Source organism: Anopheles bellator, chromosome 1 (genome assembly GCF_943735745.2).
Source record: "Anopheles bellator chromosome 1, idAnoBellAS_SP24_06.2, whole genome shotgun sequence".
NCBI classification, from domain to species: domain Eukaryota; kingdom Metazoa; phylum Arthropoda; class Insecta; order Diptera; family Culicidae; genus Anopheles; species Anopheles bellator.
In genome coordinates this window covers 56,000,574-56,024,891 of record NC_071285.1, presented here as the reverse complement: position 1 = coordinate 56,024,891, position 24,318 = coordinate 56,000,574, and the positions used below count along the sequence as shown (strand labels likewise).

The 24,318-nt window shown below is 49.5% G+C and overlaps 2 protein-coding genes across 2 annotated transcripts; both read right to left on the bottom strand.

Moving 5' to 3' along the window:
• Positions 1–583: 583 nt before the first annotated feature.
• LOC131214072 (potassium voltage-gated channel subfamily H member 7) lies at positions 584–24,318 on the bottom strand. The gene is made up of 28 exons (XM_058208433.1): positions 24,243–24,318; positions 23,871–24,101; positions 20,656–20,793; positions 20,420–20,573; positions 20,162–20,352; positions 19,977–20,057; positions 19,175–19,282; positions 16,697–16,863; positions 16,337–16,417; positions 15,845–15,847; positions 13,615–14,778; positions 9,746–9,989; positions 9,459–9,640; positions 8,138–8,158; positions 6,489–6,643; positions 6,275–6,398; positions 6,074–6,194; positions 5,870–5,988; positions 5,571–5,761; positions 5,353–5,495; positions 5,062–5,255; positions 4,465–4,556; positions 4,252–4,364; positions 3,655–3,729; positions 2,304–2,622; positions 1,830–2,231; positions 1,643–1,754; positions 584–1,557 (listed from the first exon to the last, which is right to left on the bottom strand). Exons 1-28 carry the CDS (start codon positions 24,316–24,318, stop codon positions 1,513–1,515), a joined length of 5,046 nt encoding a protein of 1,681 aa, XP_058064416.1. The 3' UTR covers positions 584–1,512.
• Positions 21,227–23,331, bottom strand: LOC131214082 (mucolipin-3-like). Its single transcript, XM_058208445.1, has one exon. The coding sequence runs from the start codon at positions 23,292–23,294 to the stop codon at positions 21,321–21,323; it is 1,974 nt and encodes a 657-aa protein (XP_058064428.1). The 5' UTR covers positions 23,295–23,331; the 3' UTR covers positions 21,227–21,320.

The following is a 24,318-nucleotide window of genomic DNA, read 5'->3' as shown; positions in this document are numbered from 1 at the left end:
CTAATAATTCTTCGCAACACGCCAGTGGAAAGCGGAACTGTCGACGATGTCGACGGCGGCGGCGGCGGCGACGATGATGATCCATGCGGGCCGTTAAACCGTTGAAGGTGACGCACCAATCACCTAGCCCCGCTGAGAGCGTTCTTGGACGTACCCGTAGGAGAAACATAAAGTTGCGCAACCCGCGAGGAGTTATTATTACTCTGCCACCGGAAGCGCGGGCCCCAGCCCTGGAAGTGTTACTTCCAGGGCTGACGGGCGCGCACAGAAGATGACGTTGGGGTGTTCGAACGATTGCCTTGTTGATAAATAATGTAAATGGACCTCTCCGAAGGTTGGGCAATATAATCGCCCCTCTCATTTTAATCGTGGCCGTTACCCAACAAAAACAAAAGCACAAATAAATAAAGGAATGTAAAGTAGAAGTGTAAATCAGTTCATTTAGCCATAACTTTATTTCGGTTTTGCGTTGTTTTGACTTCCTGGCCTGTACTGTCGCTCCTTCCATGTCACGTGGCGTGTGCAGGCGTCGGTTGGGCCGATTGGGCTCAAACAAAGGCAATATATGCGAACTTTTCGCCCAATTTATTTGTGGTTGGGTTCTTGTTGCGTTGCGGTTTCGTTTAGCTGATTATTTGCTGGTTTTTTGCGCGTGTGCGTGTAGGTGTGTTAATGTGGTGATTTTTCACTCATATGTGACCTCTTCTAATTTAACGAACCTTCTCTAATGAACAACATTGGCTCGCAATCCTTCTCCCCCAGCCTCGTTGTGCTCGAGAATTAACGGAAAAATCGGTTTGCTACTTAATTGTCATTATTGCTGTGTACGATTCCTCCTGTGTGCCTGGGACCCCGAGGTACCCATTCCAGTCCTTGACTTGGCCACCGGAGCGAGCACCTCGAGAACCGCAATCCTATGTCCCGCGCTCTCACTCTCTTTTGCGCCGTCCCTGTGCCGTTCCGGAATATTTAATTTGTTTTGGAAAAACGGTTGGTGAAAAATCTTAAAAATGGCAACACACACCACTTGCTATTATCACTCCTGCGCGCCGTGCGGGTTGCGGTGGTGATGGTGGCTGAATCAATCTGAAAATGAGCGCCTCGTGTATCAATAAATGCGGCGGACCTTTGGTGCCGACATTTCGTTTCGTTTTAGGGCCCTTCATTTTCACGCACGTAAGCTTTAGCGTGTGACGATGGCGCGTGTTTGAAGCAGAGTTGGAAAGTTTGCGCGATTCGCTGATGCTGTCGGGTGTGTGTTGGTTGTGTTTTATTGTTTCTCAATATAGGTGTCTGTGTTTAGGAGAGAAATGTATGTACAGGAGAAGGAGTATTGTTCCATTTTGTGTGTTGTTCGAAAACACAGGAATGCAGCAAAAAGAAATTCATACTAGTTTTCGTTATTAGAATATACGATGAACACCGCACTAGAGGCCGTCGTGTCCGTGTTCTCGATGTCCATCGATGTGCTTCCGTTGGATTGGCGTGCCTACTCTGCGGGTTGCGCTACTACTAGTTCATCTGCCGTTTGTCCTGGCTGGACGATGGTTTCGTTTCCTGTTCCCAACCGTTGGTTGGTGGTAGAGAGAAATGGATTAAACATACTGTTGGGACACTGTTCGCTCATTGCAGACACCCTTACTTGATCGATTTCGTCCAGCGATTCCAGCTTTGCTATCGGAGCAAAAATGTTCCAATTTTGACCCTCCGGCGTGTCGTCGATCGGGTGATTGAACGATGAAAATTTCGAACATCTTGGAAAGAAAAGACACGTGGGAATCAGATGAACCCCGCACGAGAGACTCCAGATTGGGTGGCAGTGTTCTTACTTGAATAAGCTACGATCATCGGTGCACTCCGGCTGAGAAACGGAGCGGTGCACGTGCATGCTGCGATGCTGAGACGATGGCGGGAGATGCTGCTGTTGTTGTTGTTGTTGCTGCTGCTGCTGCGATGACTGCTGCTGCACGTCTCTCGGGTCACATATTGGGCCGCAGATATCGAATGAAAAATCACTTTCGGACGGTTGATACGAGGAAACCGGTGGCTGCATCATTGGCTGACTTTGCAGCACAAAATGATTCTGTTGCTGTTGCTGGTGTTGCTGTTGCTGGAACTGCATCGCCTGTTGTTGGTGTAAGATATCCAGTATTGTTCGCATATCGCTTCTGAGACTGGTTTCGAGACTCTCGACTCGGCCCGTTAGCTCCGCCAGCTTGTTCGATAGTTGCCTGCAGGAAGATGCGAATTAGGATTGGCATTGCAGCAGCAGCCGAGCATTTCCTAGGTTCTTAATCTCTTACCCAACGCTGTGCCTGGAATCGCTCGCCCTAACCGTCGTGTTCGGTGCGGTATGTTGAAAGATATCTTCATCCGGGCTGCTTTTGGAGGTGCTATCCGAAGTGCGCATCAGCCCGGCGGACCCGACGCCCCCGCCGCTAGTCCCACCGTCGCCCTTCGTCGGACCGCCACACGTGCAGGCCCGATTGCTGATCGCACTGAGCGTGACCGTGTCGGGTGCGGCGCGCCCACCAAAGCTCGCCATCGGCGGATGCTCCGGCTGGCTGTGCTGACGCGGAATGGTCTGCTTGTGCGTACTTTTGGGACTCTCGTTCGGGGAGGCTGTTCAGAAATGAATAGCGTGCGTCCCATTAGTGACCGAAGGCCGCTGATGGCAGTTAACAGAGCTGCTGTAGGTCGGTGCATTCGCAAAACTGCAACAAGAACCGCGGGCAACACAGCCGACACCGAAAAACACCGTGTCTTCCCTAACGTAAAGCGAGTAACATAAATCGAGCGGTGCATCCCGGAATTGGTACCAATAACTGGGGAACGCGTGCTGATCGGGGAATTTAACCTGCCAGAGATCCCCGGGTGCCGCTGGCGATAGATCAATCGTCTTTACAGTGATGTGGTCGAATCGAGAGTGTGCGCGCATCTTGAAGATCGCAGGAAGTTCGAGAACTTCCCGCGTGCACTTAATTTAAGAACGAAGAGCGCTAATAGACGATCACTAATCTAGTCTATTCTAGTGCATAAGGAAGCTTTTTACGTAGAGGTCCCACATCACGCACAAACTACTAGTCGGACCAGCGATTGAGCTGAAACATTGTGCTCGTGCTCGGGACATGACCACACCAAGGTTTAAACATAACGAATAACAAAATAGTTAAAAATGGCGATCATCGAACGTGCATCGAAAGGGGGAAAGTCACCCGGTGGTCTCTCGATCATCGATGAAATATCTGGCTAGAGTGGCCAAACAACCGCACAGAAATTGGGCCACAGTAACGCGGCGACCGTGGCGACCTTAAATTTACAAACTTAAACTCAACTCATTGCTTTCTGTACAAAACTATAACCTCGAGCATGCAGACAGAGAGAGACCGATCACAGTAGACACGGAGCATGGAGTGTGCGCATGAACCCGAACGTCGATTCGAATTTGAGCGTATTTTAGGGTGATTTTAAGAAGACTTTTGTGTACTACGTCGTTTGTATACTACTGAGTGTTGTGAGTCGTTAGGGTTATCTGCCTATCTGCCGTCGGGCCAATTAGTGTCCAATACACAGCACATCGAGAAACAGCAACAGGTTCGGGAATGTACAATGAAGCTAGAAAAACGAGTAAAGCGAGCAGAGGACTTTGCTTACCACATTTGTTCGTTAATGGTTGATGCTTGTGTGAGCTAAGATCGGGTATGCTTCGTTTCAACTGATTTAGTATTCCTGCGTTTATTGTCGCACCCAGTTGGTTGTTGAATTCGAATTGTGTTTCATTTTTGGTTTGGAGGTGCGCGATGGTGGGTTGTGTGTGGGTGTGTTTGTGTTTGTGATGATAAAAAATTGATAAAAGAAGAGTCAGAGTCATTGCATACATGTGAGCAGGCGGAATGGAATTGGGGAGCAATCGTAGTAGACATAGAGCTCTAAGTTCAGCGATGTAATGCAAAGTTAGATTGAGCCTGAGACTGAAAGCAGTTGCGAAGATGGCAAAGTTAAAGCCTGTTAACAGTGGTTATCGAATCGAGTGAGCTTAAGATTTGAAGAGCACCGAGTAAGTTCCTTTCCATAAATAACCATAACCTTAACCGAAAAGTGATACTCCAGTTCCAATGCTGTGCACTAGTTAAATTCGACAACTTGCATCGTACATGGCTTCGGTATTGTCAGGCAACAAAGAAAATCCTTCTCGTTTCTCAAAAGCCTGGCGCGAGGTTCACATTAGCAAAGCCCGCTTGTGATACTCACCGGACAGGGAAAACTTCCGATCGTCGTCAAAGTTAGTGCTCAGCTGTCCGAGCGAGCTTCTATCATGGGGCATATCACATTTGTTGCTGGGCGGTCTGTGGTGTACCGTATTTCTGTCGGGATCGGTGCAAATACAATAGGAAAAATGTAATCCTTTTCGTTTCCTAAATGCTGCGCCCGCCAGGTACCGCGGGCCGAGAAACGTTTACTTACAGTTTTCTAACATACGATCTAGTTTCACTATCCCGATCCTGTGATCCAGTTCGCATATATCGGTGCCGCAGCTCGACACCGGCTTGCTCCTCCTAAAACGGCACACGGACGAGGGAGTTTGGTTGAATATAGTAAGATTCTGAATCGGAACTTGTGCATTCGAACATCTCTAACACATGCGCTATTTATAACCAAAATTAAACTATTTTCTTTAAAAAAGTGCAATCAACAATCAAGTTGATACTGGTGCGTCGTTAAACACAGTACAGCAATGGAACTGAAGCAATAAACTCGAAATACATTAACCCCAGGAACAAATAAAAAACTTGAGCTAGTAAATATCGTAAACACAAACCATGACTTTAAAAAGTGCAACAGACAACAGACAAAAGAATGAAGGATAGAATGAATCGATCAAAAGTGTGCCAAACTGCTGCTTAACTAGGAAACTAAGAAAGTGGCTAATAAACAAAAACGAACAAAAACAAACAAAATGGCAAGCACATTAACAGCCACGTGCTTTCAAAATTCATAACATTACTAAATACTACTAAGTAACAGTGGTAGAACAGTTAAATTGATTCAAATTTGACTCACATCTCGCATATTATACGTAATTTCCAAACTATTTACAAAACTATCATAAAATTCCGGGAATAAATCTAACACGTCTAATAAGTCATCTCTATGAATTTTATGCAGATCACAATAGGTCAGAGCTTTAACATTACTATTTGATTTTCCTAAGGTTGAGTGTATGCAAGGATTTTCGCCAAAAATATCGTCTTTGCCTGTGGTCGGTGGAAGAGAAAATTGCGGTTAAACACAAAGATTAGAGCCCCCTTCGGGTTGCTGCGGGCCACTGCGTTCAACCGCCGTTAGACTGACCTAATATTGCCATTACGACGTCGTCTTTGAGTATCTCAATTGACCCACGGGCGATGAAGTACAGATACGTGAGTACGTCCCCTTTGTGCACCAAAATATCACCGGGCGGAGCGTGTGTGGTTTTGAATTTGAGGGAGAGAGCTCTGAAAGGTATAGTTCGATCGGTCAGATTGGGATGCACGTTGCAGCCTGGAAAAACACGAACCAAACAAACTTACCTTAGGCACCCTGGACTGGCAGCTTCGAAAGCGGAGCAATTGTTTAACAAATTTCTATTCAAGTGTAAGCAAATATCGGCCTGCAAGCACTCGGGGAAACCTTTTAGCACGGAGTTCATGTCGATTCCGTTCGTGTACGTCCAGGCGTGCTGGAAGTACTCCTCCAGTCTCTGCCGCAAGGGGTTCGGTATCTGCAGTTTTCAGAGGGTGGTGGGACGAGAAACCAATAAAGGAATATATTGGCATCGTGGAAAACTCTAATCGGCGCCGTGCGGGAATCGTAAACCGAAACGACTCACCTGATGAAAGCGAATAAACTCCCGCACCCGAAGCATCTGCGTGTGATACCGTGCAGTCCCTGAGTAAAGGCGCTGTATGATGGCGGAAACGTTTCCAAAGATACTGGCGTACATGAGGGCTGCAGGAGGCGAATGCCATGAAGAAAAATATGTTATTAGAGATCCCAGTTCCCGGTCCCCGGCAGATTGGCGCCCGCAACTTACAGCCAACGAGCATAACACAAATAGTGAATATCTTTTCGGCGTCCGTATTGGGGGCCACGTTCCCGAATCCGACGGACGTGAGGGACGTGAACGTGAAGTACAGCGCTGTTACGTAGCGCGACTGTTTGTGGTGGGACCAAATATTTTAAATTAGTTTTATGTCCACGATGCACACACATTTTGACAGCACATCACACTAACCTTCACCGATGGACCACCACCCGTGTTGTTGGGATAGTAGTACTCCTGCGTGTCCGTGGCCAACGCTTCTAGCCACCCAATCTTACCCTTCGGTTGCGACCGTTCGGCGTTACCGATGGCGTACCTGTTTTTTTTTTGGGGGATGTTGGTTACACGTGGAATGCACTGACTCGCATGCTGTAAGAAAAAGCTCCCCAACAAAACAAAAACATACCATATGCACGCCAGCCAGTGGGCGATCAGGGCAAAGGTGGCCATCAGCAGCACCAGTACGGCGGCCCCATACTCCGAGTACCGGTCGATCTTTCGGGCCACCCGGACCAGGCGCAGCAATCGGGCCGTTTTCAGCAAACCGATCAGCGTGGTCGTCTGGAAAATGGTCGGTCGTCGGAAAAGAGTTGTTGTGGTTTTTGTTGGGTAAACCAAAAATAACAAAACAAAACTACAATCGATGCGCAACCGTAGGCGTCTCTTTACGGCGTGTCTATCTACCATTGTGTAACGGATGCAGCAATTGTAAATTGAAATTGTAAACCAGAACAAAAGGTAGAAAGTAAAATTGAACACACGGAAGAAGGCACATAAAATGCGTGGCCAATGCAAGTAAAGGCAGAGAACGATGGAGAGTGAGAAACAGTGAGAGACTGAGCAAAAGCTGGTCGGATGCCGTGTTTTATAATGCATTTGGGATGTTAGCAAAATTGTTTTCAAACAAAAATTCCTTGGAGAAGTTGTTAAAGCTCTCAGAACCACCAGGGCATAAGTGATTGACTTTGACTAAACTAAAAAAATATGATGCAGAACGAAATAAGTACGGTACTCTTTCCGTTCCGTAGCCAGCTGGCCACCGGAGTGTTTGAAGCCTCCCCAATTGTTACTAGTGATTTATGATTTTGGTTATGGGATTTACTATTTTACACCATTTACAAATCGTCTCGGTCTCATTTGTTTTAGGTAAAACAGTCACATGTTGGTTCCCCAATGTAACTGGAAAACATTTAACTTAAACTCACTGCTATTCACTATATAGAGTTTATATATATTCAAAAGGGAAACGACAACCCAAAGACCAATTTACAGACTGCACGAGGCAATGACAGATTTTGTGTTGATTTTACGAGACGAAAGGTGAGTTTTTATATTGCTTAAGCTTTATCAAAACAAAATTCAAACAGAGACTACCGTTTCATCTTGCAACTTGAGATTTCTCAATAAAAAAGGATGATGCTGATGGCAGAACGCGTTGCGGTTAAGAAGCCAAGTACCACAACGTTGCGGCCCGCTCGTGCGCTTTTTCTTATCACATAAATGAGAAAAGGAAACAATCGACTATTACGCATGCTTTTAGTTAGTAGAAGAAGTGAACGAAAACAATGGCTAGGTAACAGTTTCTACTCGTTAACCAAATAACTGATAATTGAAATGCCAACAGCAGCAGCGCGGTACTAGTAGTAGTTAGTGTACTGCAAGCCAAAGCTCTCGGGGACAGCTGTGTTGGCGATGTGAGGTTATTTCGGGTCAATGCTAAGCACAAAGAAGAAGGATTTAAGAGAAACATCGTTGGCTGATGCCACCGTTGCCAGACGGCGGTTGTTTGGTCAGTTGGTAATGGTTGTTGAAGGTGTGGTGTAAATACTATTGTTTTCAATGGGGAATAACACACACAGAAACAGCGCTATACAACAAATCATAGACGACGCCGCCAATGCAACGGTGAGCAAGATGCAGAAAAGTATGTATCAGTGTGTGGCATGTTGTTGTTTTGTGCCCGTTTTGGGTTTGTTTGGTTTATCTGTTTTCTTTGTTTGTTAGGTGGTTTTCGGTAAACAATAGGTTATACTTCCAAAATCTTGAGTGCAATACCTCATCTTTGTCCAAGCCAAGCTGTAAAATACAAAAACTGGCGTCATTCGGTAAAATTACAGTATGGATTGGGGATAGAGTGAGTTTTTGGCGGTGGTTCACGGAATCGCAGTAGTAATCGGTAGTTGAACAAGGAAAAGGTGCGCCTGCATGTTATCCCACGGAAGACACAGAGAGTCAGGGAGAGAGACAATGAGAGATCTCTCTGTTGTTTGTTGTGTGTCACTTTTTTCCAGTTCCATCAAAGGTCTGGTGTGGGTGTGTGTACTCGCTAAGCTTTGTATGTATTGAGAACAAGGGTCTTGGGTAAACCACAATGCAACAATTGTCCTGCTAGGCCCAGATGTTTATAATATTGTATTCCCAACTCTGTTGGCGCTTCCGCTACTGTGTATTGAGCATTCAACTCAAAGCTTGTTGGTAAGCACGCCAGAACACATGCTCTATTGTAAATAGAGAACACATCTCGCTACAATCGGTCTTGTTTAAAGATCATGAAGAGTGTAAAAAACTACGTAACCCAAAGGGAAACAATTGAAAGATGAGAGATAAAAACAGAGGTACTCTATTAATTAGTATTAAAATCTAAAGTCGTTTCGAAAACATGCTAAAGTTGGACTACTCCACGTGGCAAGAGAGCAGAAAAAAGGGAAAAACGAATCAATAGACAGGCGAGGAGCTGATCATTTCCGACTTCCGGTGTACGGTGCAACACGGTAACGGAACAAATGAAATAACGGTACTGCAGAGACAGCGAACGGCTAACGAGAGGTCGGATGGAATACAGTAACGAGCTAGAATTGGTGACAAAAGAGTGTCCTTAACGTGGTGAGCAACACGCACATCCTAATAGAAGGAAAAGGAAGGAGGAGTCGTAGACTCGTAGAAGGTGTCTTGAAAAGAGCTCTATCCTCTAAATAGCGTATCTATAGAAAGAGAGTCTATCAACCTAGATTAAGAGCATGAAAACTTGGACAACAGACTTTAAGAGAAGAAGGAAACAAAGCTATAAGAAGTTTTCGTTTGGACTACAGCAGCGCGCGCTAATTGGTCGTACTCAGAGTTCTTCTTTTGATACCTATTTCACGTCATCATCACTGCCTTCGGCGAGTTTTGGTCCAGACTTGGGACCCAGGATCATTCCACATTTGATGACATTGTGGCCACATTGTGGTACAATGCACCCCTCCACTCCCCAGCTTCTTCATAGTTCCTCAACACACACATACACACACGGGCGCACACGGACACGGACGAAGGCGTCCACGGACACATTGGAGAAGGTGAAAGTGGTGAACGGAGGAATCGGGCGTAAAATTACCTCATCGGTGTCACTTCCGACCAGCAGCAGGTCGAACGGGATGGCCGCCACGAGATCGATCAGGAACCAGCCGCTCAGGTAGTGGACCGCGATCCGTCCCGGGTGGGACACCACCTCGTCCTGCCCGTTCACGAACGTCGTGCGGAAGTTTATCAGTATATCCACCACGAACGTCACGTCCACTGGCATGCGGAAGGGAGTCGCAAATCGGGGGGGGTGAAATAATGACACGTGGATTATTATGGTGATTGGTTTCTGATATCGTGCTGTGGCGGCGGCATCATTACCTATTAAATCAATTATCACAATCGGATCATCGGCGTACTTCCGGTTCTTGCGCTGATTATAGTCCGGCTCGCTCAGCAGGAACGCCGCAACGTACGGGGTAAATATGGCTGTGTACATAACTAACAACAGGATAATCCAATCCCAGACCGCCTTGAAGGGTGAGTAGTGCAGTATTGTCCATTTGTGAACCCGAGGACTCTGGAGCTTGTACTCCGGCAGCACGTCCGCGCCCAGCGAGAGTACCTGCAAGTGAAAGCGTGCGCACACCACAGAGAGAAAGAGAGAGAGAGGGGGGACCCGATTAGTTGCCGTTCCTCGTGTTCCGGTGGTCGCGGAGGGCGCCACCTCAGGCCCAGCGCGCCCAGCGAAAAGCAATCCGACGCCCGATCGGGGTCCAGTGGCCGGACATATACAGATTGAGAAACTATAGAGGAAGCGAAATTAGAATATTGATCGACAAAAAACCAAACGCGCGCTTGCATGCTTGCATGGCATAGCGTGGGGCAGGCAATGTGGCAGTGCTCCACGGCGAGAATCGAGTGGCTTGCGCATATCGCAACCAGCGGGCGGAACACAGAAATGCCATTGGCAGGGAGGAATCGATAGACTTGACATAAACTGCTCCGAAGGACGCCCGGGCCCAAGCAACTGAAAACAACTGATAAAATTAGAAAAGCAACGACGCCATCGGCCGCGAAAGCTTTCTAAGCTGGGAGAGAGAGAGATGTTGTTGGTGGTGTGGCGCAGGGCTTTGGGTTGGTGCTTGCGTGCGGACCTCTGGACGCGAGGGATTGGTGGACAAACTAAAGCCGGCGGAACCGAGACCGAGAAGCACACCCGCTCCAGTCGATAAACAGCCCCGGGTTTTTGGAGAAGCTTCGGCGAGTTGTTTAAGTTGAGTTTAAAAGACATGGCGCAGAATTGGCAGAATCTTGATTGAAGGAGCGATTGACGGGGACCCACCCACACGCGAACGGGTGGCGGTGCTGAGCTGTGCGTATAGTTACCTCTTTGCCGAGATTGGCCTTGTCTGAGGCCCCACTGAGCCCGTTCAGGTTCAGGTTGGAGTGCGTGGAGATGTGGTTTTCAATTTTGATTTGATTTTTTTTCGAATCCGAACTGAGCCGAACACTGGACCATTTCTCTTGAGCCTGGTGTTGTGTCGTGGCCCACCAGCCATTTCGCGCAGTCCGCCATACCGCGAGTGACCGAGTAATTCAAGAAAGGCAAAGATTGAGGTTGGTTAGCGCTTGCGACGGTGGCGGATCGGGGTCACCGAGATGGGGACGCCCCGCCGCGCGTGAGGGCGTTCGGTGGGCGCACCTGGAGGTTCTGGGGGACAGACTTGTTGCGGTGCTCATGGCTGAGCTTCGACTGGCGCACGAAGCTGCGGCAGGATTTGGTCTTGAACGCGGAATCGAGACTGGTGGCGGTCGACGAGCTGGGCTTGGCCCCGATCTCGTTCGTCGTCACTATGAGCGGGATGTTGGCGGTCTGGTCCTGGCTGTGGGCTCGGTTCATTTTCACAACACACGATGATAGTGAGCGTCTAATTTTCCGTCTCTCCTCGGTGTAAACCTTATTCATATAGGCTCGCTTGTGTTTGCCGACCCCCTTACCGGTGGTGGTGCGGTGCCGCCGACTACTCTCTCTCTCTCTCTCTGAGGACTGAGGAGTGGTCTATCGAATCTAACTAGAAACCGAGCGACCCTAATGCTCTTCTAAAACACAATAAAATTGGTGGGAAACTGTCACTCGAAGCTACTACTTCGTCTGTCAAATCTCGGATCTTGCTTGTAGCTTGGGGGAAAAGAAGCCAATCTTGTTTGCGGCTTCAAACCGGCTTCCCTGTCGGGAGTCTAGAATTGCGTGTCAGCTTTTCGAAACGCGAACTTGGCCGCTCACACTCTAGCACTCCTAGCTCCTAGTTCTAGCACTCTCTTTGTAGACGCCCAACATAACGGAATTAATGCACAAAAAAATCGGTTGTGTTGAATCGGTTTTTTACGATGGCGACTACTACCCGATGATTCCCATCCGACGGGCACCTACTCTCACGTGTGGCCACTCTCTCTCTCTGACTCTCTTTTTCTCTTTCTCTATCTTTCTAGTGTTAAGTTGCTCACTATATCCTGGTCGCTGTCGTTCAACGGCGCCTCGCGAGCAGCAGGAGCGGCAGGACTCCCCAGGTACCAAAGTGAGCAAAACATGAAAATGTCCTTTAGCTTCCGTCTGGCCCCGCGCGCTTGTGTGTGTCCCTTTCTTTTTAGCTCTTTGGCGCGCACCCGATTATTGAACCGTTTTCGAATCGCATTAAAAACCTGAACCCCTTCACCGTTGTATTACTACTACTACTAGGACTAATAGTACTACTGGGGCGAGCAGAACACAGCGCGGCGCGAACGAACTCGAACTTATTGATTTCCAAATCACGCTCCAAGGATCTGTGTGAGCAGCGGTACCGCGGAATGCGTAATGAAGTGTGTCTGGACCGGGCTGAACGCCGCGGGATTGTGCCACTGGTGGAAAACTCAAACTTGAAGCCGAGACGAAGACGACGACGGATCCCACTACGACGCACTACAACACACGCCTTGCCGCAAAAGTTGTTGCGCTTTCTTTCGCGCTGCGCTGCGCTGGTCAACAGTTTTTAACCCACGTGTGGCAGCGTATAGTAAAAATCTGGCCAAGAACATGCTATTCACAGTGTAAAAGTTCTGCGCGCACCGCGAGTGCCCGCTGCTACTGCTGGTGGTGGTTGTGGTGGGCTACGCCAGAACACATTGTAAAATTTGCGTCCTCACGGCAACGGCTCTCGCTCTTCACTGACAGCCAGCCATTGTGGGAATTGTGGGCCGCCGCCGTCGGCTGCTGTCGGGAGAAACAGAGCCACATCCTCCGCGCGCGCCTAGTGTGCGTCCGGAGAGCGAGCGTCCCTCGTTCAGCGGGAGATCCGTTTCGGCTCGGCACGGAGCAATAGGGGAAGCGGGCAAGGATATGTATTGCATCGGGCCCAGAGATTCAGAGTGTCTCCAGCACTCGCGTGTGCACTCGATTGTGCCCGTCCGTCCGTATCCTGTGTCTACAACCCGCCAAGGGGTTGTGAGTGTGCGATTGATAGTATGCGAGGATACTACACCACACAGAGGTACGTGTGAGGGCGTGTGTGTTTGTGAACCTCTACACACCCACACACAGTAGGAAGCCGCCACTTAGGCCAAAAGGATTGGAGAACGTGAATGTCCTTGCCCTGGACTGGAGTCTCTCGGATAGGGAAGCTTTCAAGGATGCAAGGGATGGCACTGCAACTGTCAAATACAGGACATCATCATGAGAAATTATTTATCGTTCAATCGGCCAAATGATGCCGGGGCAATATCCGAATGTAGGCTGCCCCAGCAGCGCAGCATCAGCGGGATGAATATTAATGAAACCACAGTTACAACGGCATAGTGTACGGTTGGGAATTAATGGAGTCCTTAAACGACGGCACAGACGTGCGCCATTTACGCGCCGCCAGGCTTTTCCATTTTTAGTTGACAGTTTTATGATAGTTGGGGCCCCCTGGGGGGGAACCCGCCCCGTTTGATGGTTTATGCATGTTTGATGGCTTGGTCTACGCGGGACCTTGGAGTTATTAACGCGGCCCCCAAAACACTACGCACGTCAAGCTCTCTGGTGGTGGTAGGGAACCCCGGCGCGGTGGTGTGTTTCTTGCGCAACTCTAGGTGTGTGGGTCCGTCTGCCGCCGGACCGTGTGACCGCTGACATGCACAATCACTACACACTGGCCAATCCGTGAGCCAAGATGGCACATCACGTGGACCCGTCCTCTAAACATAGCATACGCAAAACGAGGGTAACTTACGGTTTCTACCGGTTCGGGAAGTATCTTTTCAAACTTGTGCCCAAGCAGTGACTCTTTGACGCCCTCGGTCGGCTCCGCGTCGAAGCTGCTGGTCTTGTGGGAAACCTTGCGCGAGAGGGGCGAGAACTTGGACTGCCGCGATCGGACGCTGTTCGCCTGCGAGAGCAGCGATTTGTTGTCCGTGGTGGACTTGGCGTCGTGCGCCTTCGCCGCCGCCGGGTAGCTAAGCCGCTCCGACAGGGCACTGTTGAGGCTCTTCATCGAGATCGGCACAATGCTGGGCGTCTCAATGATGTTCACTATCCGGTTCGCTTCCTCTTCCGGTTCCTGTTTGCAGCCGCCCCGACCGTGGCGGCATTCCTCGAAGGTTGGAATGGTCAGCTGAAGGTTCGGGTGATCGTCGTTCGCTTTCGTAGGCTCGGTGGCAGTGGGCAGCTGGTGGTGCTGGTCATCCACCAGACCCAGAGCCGGCCCGGACTTGCGGCGATTTTTCGAGAGGATGCTCTCGGACAGGCTGTAAAAGTTCTCCAGACAGTGCAGTTTACCGTCTGCTGGCCCGATGGCCGAACGGTGGTTACACAGCCGGTGCTGGTGGCGGTGCTCTTGCTGATGCTGCTGCCCTTTCGGCGGCAAGTTCGAGCAGCTCTTGGTGGCAGCTAGCGACTTTTGCGATAGCAGCCAGTACTCGTCGGAGCAGCAGTAGTCGGACGACGGGTCGACTGTGGTCGGTTTCAGGCCGTGGCCGTGCATGGCGGCGCCCATCAGCTTACGGGCGCTGCTCAGCAGGTGTAGGTTCGCCAGAAGGGACATCGTCGTCGACTTGCCGCCGATCGGGGGCGTAAAGATGCAGGTGCCGGAGGAGTTGCGTCGCGGGCGTCGAACGCGCTTCTTCTGTTCCATGTAGTCCTCTAGCTCGCGCTCGCCGTTGCTGCCCGACGACAGGTCATCGTAGCTGAGGGTTTCGCACTGCCTCAGCAAGCTGTCTAGCTTTCGAATTTCGGACAATTCGAGGCACGAGTTGGCCCGCAAACTTGCCTCGGACATGGCTTTATCCACATACTTTGCCGCTGCTGGAGTGTGGTCCACCAGTCTGCTACTACTAGCACCAGCTGCCGCTGCTCGTCGATTCCGTGCAGCTTCCTGCAAGCATCCGTATTCGTACTTCTTAGTACAGAGTGTATGGGACACTCATTGTGGGGACGGCAGGGCAACTACACAGCGATTGTGGGGACACAAACACACACATCACAGCACATACGCACGTACGCGACGCCACAGGCTAAACAGAGCAGTGTCGGGTGAGCCTAGCCCTGGTAAGCGAGGTGTTACGGGGCTGGCTGGCGGAGGTTCAGGTCGGGGACTTCCAGTAGCCGTCAGCTGAGCCACTGACCACAGCAACACTGGCTAACAACTAACGGTGGGCGCACACAGCAACAACGACGCACACGGACACGTCACATGCGGGCAACGAGCAGCAACACAACGGGGAACAGAAAATGTGCATAAAGACAACAACATTATATAATAACGCCTCCCAATGCTCTGATATGTATTACTACGAGCTTTTAGTCCAACACACACGTTCGTTGCCTATCTCTCTCTCCCTCTCTCTCTCCCTCTCTCTCTCTGTAGCTTTCTTCCTACGGCACGTACGAAGGATAATGGGGACGCGTACTGGTCGAGAAAAAGGGTTTCCGTGGCCCGGAACCGGAACGTTCAGCACAAGATGCCCAGATGCCACCCTGCTGTTCCTGGCCGTGTCACAATAAACAGCAACTGGAGAGCGATTCCGCGCACCATCCCCCCCAAGCAAGCCCAACGGATCCTGACTGGTCCGAGGTCTGGTGTGCTGTGTGTTGGACTACTTGGAACGCGAGACCACCACGCATTGACACACGTCGGACGCGGTGTAGCGTGCTTGCCGAACTGCTGGCCGTGCTCTACGATTGCTGCTGGTTTGGGGAACGTCGTTGGGCTTCCTCCTCGCTGGGACGAGCGAGCGAGAATTGTGAAGGACTTTTCGGCGAAGAAATTCCCATGCCAAGGCGCCCCCCACGCGCTGTTCCTGTGGGGCTCTCACGCGAGTGTCAAGAAATATGGGTTTCCCAGCGGGGGCGTGAGTCCATCCATTATACGAGCACGCAAACACCCATCCATCGGGATCGGATCGGGGTCGGCCGGTCGGTCGGTCGGATGCCCGAGAGCCCAAGCCTGGAGCTGCTGGAGAAACGCACTTCACGCAGACATTCAAATACGCGAAAGTCCTCGCGTCTCTTGTGTGCTGGTGGCCAGCAGGCGGCCAGCCAGCCATAACAGGTGTGATACAGATTTGGGACTCTCGCGACTAATGTGTTCAACTCGCTCACCCTCTCTCGCTCTCGGGCAGGGATCATCCGCCGGTTTTGCCGGTCTGATCGGGCTTTTCTTGCGTTGCGCTCGACCCATACATTCTAACGCAAGGAGCGCGCAAGGATATTTTCAATAATCTTATTTTATATAATCGTGCCCTTTCGCGCTTGGGACAGAGAAGGCACACGGTGCGATAGAGGAGGGCACAACGGACCAAGGCAGAGTATATTCCGTACACTACTTGAAGCAGGGTCGAGCCAAAGGCATGCATGCATCGCGGGGCACAGAAGCGTGGCAGGGGTTTTGATGGACAGTTTTGTGTAAGCAGCGAGGAGCAGCAGCAGCAAACAAGGTACAGGGACTCCGGGTTGACACAGGCACTTACCTGAGCCACTTTCTCGCCCATGTTAATGGTCTGTCTGGTACCTTGGAAATATTTGCCAGAGCCATTGTCCTGCGTGTCGTCCCAGTTCGACAGCGCGGTCGTAGGTCGTAGTGTACGTGGGTAGTTGGGAGGTAGAGAGGTAGGGCGGAGCCGTAAGGATAAAAACGGAGTAGTAATAGCACACAGAAAATCAAAAACACGGGCAAAGCTGGTGGGGGTGGCACATGACATGACAAGAGAGACCGAAAAAAACAACGGTAAACGGGGCAAGAAGTGCGCGCTCCCGGCGCGCCAGTAATGGCGACCGGACACGCGCGCCGTCGGCGCCGTGGCGCGCCCATAGGTTACCTTGTGTTTCAGCGAGTCTGAAGGCACGTTTGATAGTGATGAGCTAGTTTGCGTCGCATCCTGGGCCGTCGCCGTTTGTTGCTTCAGCGGCAGCGCCCTGTACCGCTGCAGGTCACTCTCCGACGACACGTACGGAAAGTAGAGCCTTGCGTTGTGGCTTACCGGACCTGTTACCGGATTGATACGGAGGTACACAAAGAGAGAGAGAGAGAAAGAGAGAGACAGAGAATAGGGGTCAGGACACTGTGCATGGTGGACCAGTACAGAGGGGAAGCACGCGGACGGGCTGTTGGTATGTAGCGGCGAATGTGACAAGAAGACGAACGAGTAAGACTCTCTCGTGTCCTCGAGTTTCCTCGAGGACTCCATTCATATATTTACACACTACGCGCGGTTTAGCTTGAATGTTTGACACAAAGAAGAAGAAGAAGAAGAACAAGAACGGAACAAAAGGCAACAATATGGCGGTTAATGCACAACTCCACAGGCGCGCGCGAGATCCAAGGGAGCCATGGATTTTTTCTTAGCACAATGTACACAAGTCAAACAAGGGGCGCTAGTAGTAAGTCGGGTGTTAGGTGTAACCAGTGGGTAGCACAACCCTACCGTTCGTTCGTGTCCTCTGCGTGTGTTTGTGTGTGGGTGTGTGGGGGGTGGTGTGTTGCAACTGGTGCAGTTTGGTTGGTGGTGGGTGGTGCACACGTTTCGAGAGTGCTTTTCCAGCAGCAGGAGCAACAGCAGCAGCAGCGGCAGCAGCAGTGGTGTAGTGGTTTCCTTTTTTTCGAACTGCACTGTAGAGCACTGTGTCCGTTTGATCATCTGGCTGAGGGCCCCACTTGTTAAAAAGCCATACACAACATCGTAACAAGTTACTCCGCGCGCCGTTTCGAAAGCGTTTTATTTTCTGTTTTGGAAACCGTGGACGGTTGCTGATGCTAATTTTGGGATCTGTCGTTAGGTGTTAGGTATGTTTCAGTTTTCAGTTTGTAATTTGAAACCAATAGACTATGCCCACATTTTAGCGGTCTCTCGCTCGCAGATACTTCCGCGGTTCGTGTCAGTAAAGTGTGTGTGCTTGTGCGCGTGTGTGACTAAGCAGAAACAACAGACATTCAAATCCGGCGCCGGAACCGGAAAACGAAAGACGACAGACACACACATATAGTTTGGAGGGGGTCCGGGTGTCCGATTTCAGACGGAAAGGAAAGGCAGAGAATGTACGCAGGCAATGTTACACAGAGATAGCGAGAGAGAGAGAGAGAGAGTGAGTGAAAAAGAAAGAGAGGGTGTTTAATGTGATTAGAACTCGGTACTCACCTCGTGGTTGGGATGGCTTGTTTTTCAGCAACAATAGCAAAAAAAGTCGATTCTTGTTTTCAATATTATACAGAGTACATGGTATCAGGCCAGCAAACTAAAATAATGAAAATTTTCAACAATAGCAAAAATACCCTTTGAACAATGGGAAGCGGTTTTGTGTGCGGGATGGGTTTTTTTGTTTCAGTCATTACCGTTGCGTTGCCATTTTCTAACGTATTTACCGAATTTTTGAGTGTAACAATTTTAACATGAGTCGAAAAAGAATACAAGGATGGGAGCGCAAATCAGTCCTTGTTCGGGCTTTTGGGACATCTGGGTAGATTAAGATTACAAGAACAACTTGCATGCATAGGGATAGAAAAGAAGTGTTTTGTTGGGACATTTCAAACGCAACTGCAATTTGCTGAAAAATAGGCTAGGGTGGTGGTGGTGGCCGTCTGTTTAGGTGTGATGGGGACACGGCCCTGGGTGTGGTGTAGGTGTGGTGGTTTTGTGGAGCTAGTTGGTACACGATCAAGTTAAGCAAAAAAGTAGATATTTATAGATATATAAGTGGACTACGAAAGATTGGAAATTGGAATGCAGAATTTGTGCATCCTCAAACTTCTGTGAGGACTGGATAAGTTACTCGCAGTAGTATTTGTGTTTGCAAAAAACAATACCAATATTGCTGCTTGTCCCATAAGCCTTCTAATGCTAGTGCGCTGTACAGAGGTGTGGGAGATTAAAAAAATTACCATGTTACCATGGAACAAGTGCAATATTGTCTTGCGGCCCATTTTGGGTTTCGTTTATTATTTGCAACGCTGTGTAACTGCGCATAAGCTCTAGTGGTTTACGAAATCGGTAATCTTGGTTTCAATGAGATCAAAGTAGCCTACAAGCGACCAAATTAACGCGTTGGTGGTAATCAAAAAACGATCTGTTGCGATCGTGTCCTGAGGAAAGTAACCATTAGTAAATAGGAGGCATTGCTTTTTGGTAAAGTAAAAAACGCGGGCGTGTTTGAATAGTGGCAGAGTGGCTTCTTGGTTTGTTTTGATTTGTCTTGGAGAAAAGAATGGTGGCGAAGAATTTGAATTATGATGCTAAGTTCTTTAACAAAGATTGTTGTTTTTTTTGTTTGTGGTTGGTTTGTTCCTACTAAACTATGTTTACCTCTCATAAAATCGTCTACCGTATGGGCACGTTTTTCTACGAATCCACCACGGCCTGTTTGCGAATGTATGTTTTCGTAACATCGAATTAGTTTCGCGCTTTCCCCATCTACAAAGTAACCAAATAGATTGCATTTGTTATAGAAAAACACCAAAAGCACACGAACACGATTCAGGCAGGACCGCGGGCCCTGCTGTGGCGGGATGGACGGACGGATTTTAGCAGCGGCCGGGCCCCGCCGCGAAGGAAACCAAAATAATGATACAAGTGTAGTGTGTTCTCAAAAGGTTTACAAGCTCGGGCACGTGCGCGACGCACGATCAAACAGAAAGATGCTAAATTTACCGGAACTTTTTAATTCAGTAACGTAACTGTACTCTAGAGAAACAAATGAATTCCAATGTTTACGTGGCAATCAGTTTTGTTCCGATCCGAAGATTACTACACCGACATCGATGCGAACGCTATCCACCTACAAAGTTAGTTTCAGCTCAAAGGCTCAGCATCGTTTCACTTCTTCCCCTAGTAGTAACCGGCAAGCAATGTAGAGTATAGACGAACACAAGCAATTATCAAATGTATCAAATTCGGGAAAAAACCAAAAGAACACACAAAAAATACTTAGGCTTTCGACCCAATATCACAATACCTATCCTTCCGGGGAGCAGAGGATCGGATTGAGATGTAGCAGACGAGTAGTAGTAGTAGTAGTAGTAGTAGACACGAGCACACGAGTAGCGGACATAGCGATACGGAACAGAACAGGGTACGGAATTGCATGAGCCGATTAAAGTGCACTTACGTTTGAATTGGGTTTCAAAGTCTAAGCTTTTCGTTTGGACAAACTCCGGTTTCATGTCTTTCGATGAGCTATGCTCCTTGACTCCTGTCTGCTGCAGTAGCAGGCCTTGTGTGGTCTGCCGCAGCAAAACGCAGCGTACAGGGAAAAGAAAAAGCAAATTTTGTCTTGTCAGTTAACGGGAGAACGATGAACGGAATGCCGCCGACAGTTCTCTGCTACCTCTGGCGCGGTGATTACGATCTCTCCGGGACCACTGAGTGTATCTACGTCGTGTGGAAGACATTCCAGCTCCTTCGTCCTGGTGAGCGCTGGTGTTGACATTGGCGCCCAAATATTTGTTTCCACCTTGAGGACCGTTTTCTTGTGGGTATGATCACTGGAAAACAATACGGAGTTAAGGTGCGATAGCCACCCGGGGGATGGCGCCCACATGTTTCGCTTACCCGTCGATAAGATGCTTAGGTGCAATAATTTCATCCTCCTCCTGGGTGGCATCGGAAGGCGGTGTCAAATATCCGGCCAATCGTAAACCTCGATCGCGCAGAGCGATGTGTCCAATACGAAATGATTGTCGAAAGCTGGCTCTCGCTTTATCAACTGATGTGAGAAAAGGGGAAACAAATCATGCCGGTGTGTGAGATTCAAACAGGCGAACTCTTCGTATCGCGATCGATCTTACATTTGCTTAGCTTGACTTCCTCTATAGGCTCGGGGTTAGATGGATTCGATAGATCCTCGAAATTGATGATAAACAGTGAAATGTCGTCCACCTCCGATCGTATGGGAGCGATTACTTCTGAGCAAAGAAACTTTGTGCCTGAGAAAAGAAAATGTCGAAAACAGTGATCGTTACATTGATCGCACTATGAGAACGTGAGAGTGTGTGAGAACGAGATGGGACTAGAAATCCGTAATATTTATGAACATCATACAAACATCCGACAGAAAAAAGGATATAACCGGTAATGTACGGAAAACGGGGGTACAACTTTCTTGCGAAGAACACACACATCGACACATGCACAGAGAAGAAGGGTTAAAGTTTCAATTTAAGACAAAAGTATATTGTAACCCACACTGTCCAGACTTTCAACAACGGTCAACAACACGCATGCAAGTTATACCCACAAAATGGCAGTTTAATCGTGTACAGCTGTCGCTCACTGTAATTGTGGGCCGATGGTTTCGGATGTTCGGAAGACACGATAGTATAATAAGTTCCGATGCCACATTGGTTCGTAATTGCTCGACTTGAAATGGTTTTTGTAAAATTTATTACAAAGCTTGCTGTAACAATAATTACGCTAGATAACGAATATTTGGAACGTGGTAGCGCGGAATTGGCTAGTTGTTTCTGTAGCTCGTTGAAGCTTTCGGTAGCAGAGAGGTGTACCCGGTCGGACCGTCGTTGTCGGGCGACGTCCGGCAGCGGCAAAACAGATTGGCCAGCAATCGCTTCATTGCCCCCAGTGACACGCTGTCGAGCTCTGTTTCTTCGTCGTCGCGGAATGCCCCGTTGGCGTAATCGTTCGGGTTGATGGGGCCCACGAAGAGCCGCAGATCGGACTGAGGGAACCCATCTTTGTAATACTTTTTGATCGTGTCGTACGCATCCATGATGACGGAAATGAAGAGCGACAGCACAACGTAAATGTAGAGACTCGTGAAGGAATAGAGATAAATGCGGCAGAACCACCACAGCATCAGCGACTTTTCCGACATGATCGAAAACGTGGCAAACATGTCGTCCCCGTTGATGAGCGCAAACAGACACTCGGAGGTGGTCGACAGGGACCGGAACTTGATGTGGTACGGTCCCAGTACGAGCCAGCCGCAAAAGGTGAACCCGGCGTAGATCAGCAGGGCGCACAGCAAGAATCGGCTGATTTTCGGCGCAGCCTTCTTGAGCGTCAGAATGACCACGTTGTACGTTTTGAAGAACCCGAGGTAGCGCAGCACACCGAACCAGACGAGCGAGTTGCCGACGCCTAGCAGCAGCGAGCACACGTTCCAATCGTCCGCAATGAAGTGCTTCTGTTCGATCTGCTCCTTGAGCGCCGATCCGATGATGAGCAGCACGTCGTTGAACACGATCATGATGTACCACATGTTGACAAACTCCCACTTGCCCTCGCTGCTTAGTTTCTTGCCGTACGCTTGCCTGAAAAAGTCTGCCGTCGACATACGGAGCAGCTGCGCACGGACGATGGCCCGCGCGCAGAGTGCAAACGACACGAGACAAATGACGATGACGAGAATGTTGAGCAGACTCCGCAGCGCGTCGTCGATCTGGGAGTTTTTGATAAACTCCACATCGCCGTGGCAAACGAGTCGCGTCGGTTCCGCCTCGAGCCGAAGCGTCATCTGACCGTCGTGGTCCTGGTTGTTGAAGAAGATCAGAATATCGAACCGATAGCAATCGGGCGCCGTGATGGGGCCGGCCGCTTTAAAGTTGACCGTTTTTATGGCGAACCGGAGCTCTGCCTTCACCAGCGCCGAGAAGTGTATCCGGATGTCCTTGGCGTCCAGATACGCCTTGCTCCCGTTGACCGTGACGTTCTGGTACAGGTTCACGCAAAGCGTGTCGATTTCCGGGTTGAAAACGTAGCTTTCGTTGAACCCGAAGATGGTGCCGTCCTTGTAACGGTACAGACACAGGCTCATCGGGGCCATCGTGTTATCTTCGGTCGGGTACGAGTACGGGCCAATGGCTTGCATCAGATTGGCGTACCCGGATGCTGCGTAGTCGATCGTTTGAAAGAATTCGTCGACAACGTACACCGACAGTGGCCCCGTCTCCGGCGGATAGTTGCTCACCTCCATCGTGATGTCCCATCCGCGCAGGAACAAGTGCGAGAACGTCACCGTGTTGTCCCACGTGTAATTGACGTGCATGTAGCGCGAGTGTGCGAACAGACACAACTGCAACGTGACCAGCACAATTTTGATAACCTGCACCACAAACTTGTACGGAAAGCGTCGCTTAGCTTCCCACTTTTCGATCGGGTTCATGAAGAAAAACTGCAGTTTGCGCCGCAAGCGTGCCTCCCTGGCCGCGCCGCTGGAGTCTTCCATCAGCGGATCTTCCATGCTGCGGGTCACGGCGATGGTCTCATCCGACGACGGAAGACTCTTTGTTTCCCCCGCCATCTCGCTGTCGGTACTGTTTCGGTGCATGGCAATGGTCGATCGGATGGGCCTCATTGAGTCATCAGCTCGTTGCACGATTGTTGGGACTGCGCTAATGCCACTACCTCTGGATACACTGTTTTCTTCTTGATCACTGTTCGAGATAGTGGCTGCTGAGCAAACACTCATCGTTAACTCTGCAGATTACAGAGCGGAGTACCCGCAGCAGAGTGTGACAAGTTGCTCTCACTTTGCACTGCGCTTATCAGGGCTGCTGTTGTTAGAACGAAGTAAACAAGGAAAAGACCATCATGCGATGAAAAAACATCAATACAGCAAACGGCTGCGCATCTGCGCACTAACACACTTCTGAGCGGTCTGTCAACATTGGTAGCCCGCTGGAAAAGCTATTGGGAATGCTGCCCAATGACAGTCCTTGGTTTCAAACGCAACGTTGCAGCACAGGTAAATATTTGTGAGTGAAACATTCTCACAAACTTGGATTCACTTGGTTGATAAGGTTAAGGTGAATCATAAGTCAACTGAAGGCACAATATCAATCAATTAGGTTCTTCGAGTCACAGCCGTCTCAGAGTTGGTTTGGTAAAATCGTGATTTTAAGCATTGCATTTGACTTGACCTTTCATCATCCTCAGAGCAAGCATTAGCCCGAATGGTGTGCAAACTGGACATCCGTTGCAATTCACAGTTGCCACGTTGCTCGAGTCTGTCGTACAAAACGAGGTGCCAACAGGAGGTACTTACCATCTTTTCTGTAGTATAGGATTTCAAAGTGCTTTTCTTCGCCTTTTCTTAGCGCCTCTTTGATAGATTCCATCACACCGACCGATGTCATCTGGCCCTGAAGGAAGTCGGTGCACGCGGATCGCTGCATCACCTCGGCTCGCGTGAAGCCCGTCATCTTGCAGAAACCGTCGGAGCAGAAGATAATGTGGCATGATTCGGGTTGTGCGTTTGCTACCAAAAAACTGCGATCTGCAAATAGGGAAATGGTCCATCGGTGTTTCGTTGTAGGGGCAATTATTCAACCCAAGAACTAGTGTTATGGCCCCTATAGCGTGGCGCGTGGTCGTGGGGATTCACTCCCGATAGTACATGGCCGGCCCGCATACTTACTGTGGGTATCAAATTTTCGAATAATTGTCTCGATGAGAGTCGTTTTTGGCGCGACGTGTCCACGGCGTACAGGCAT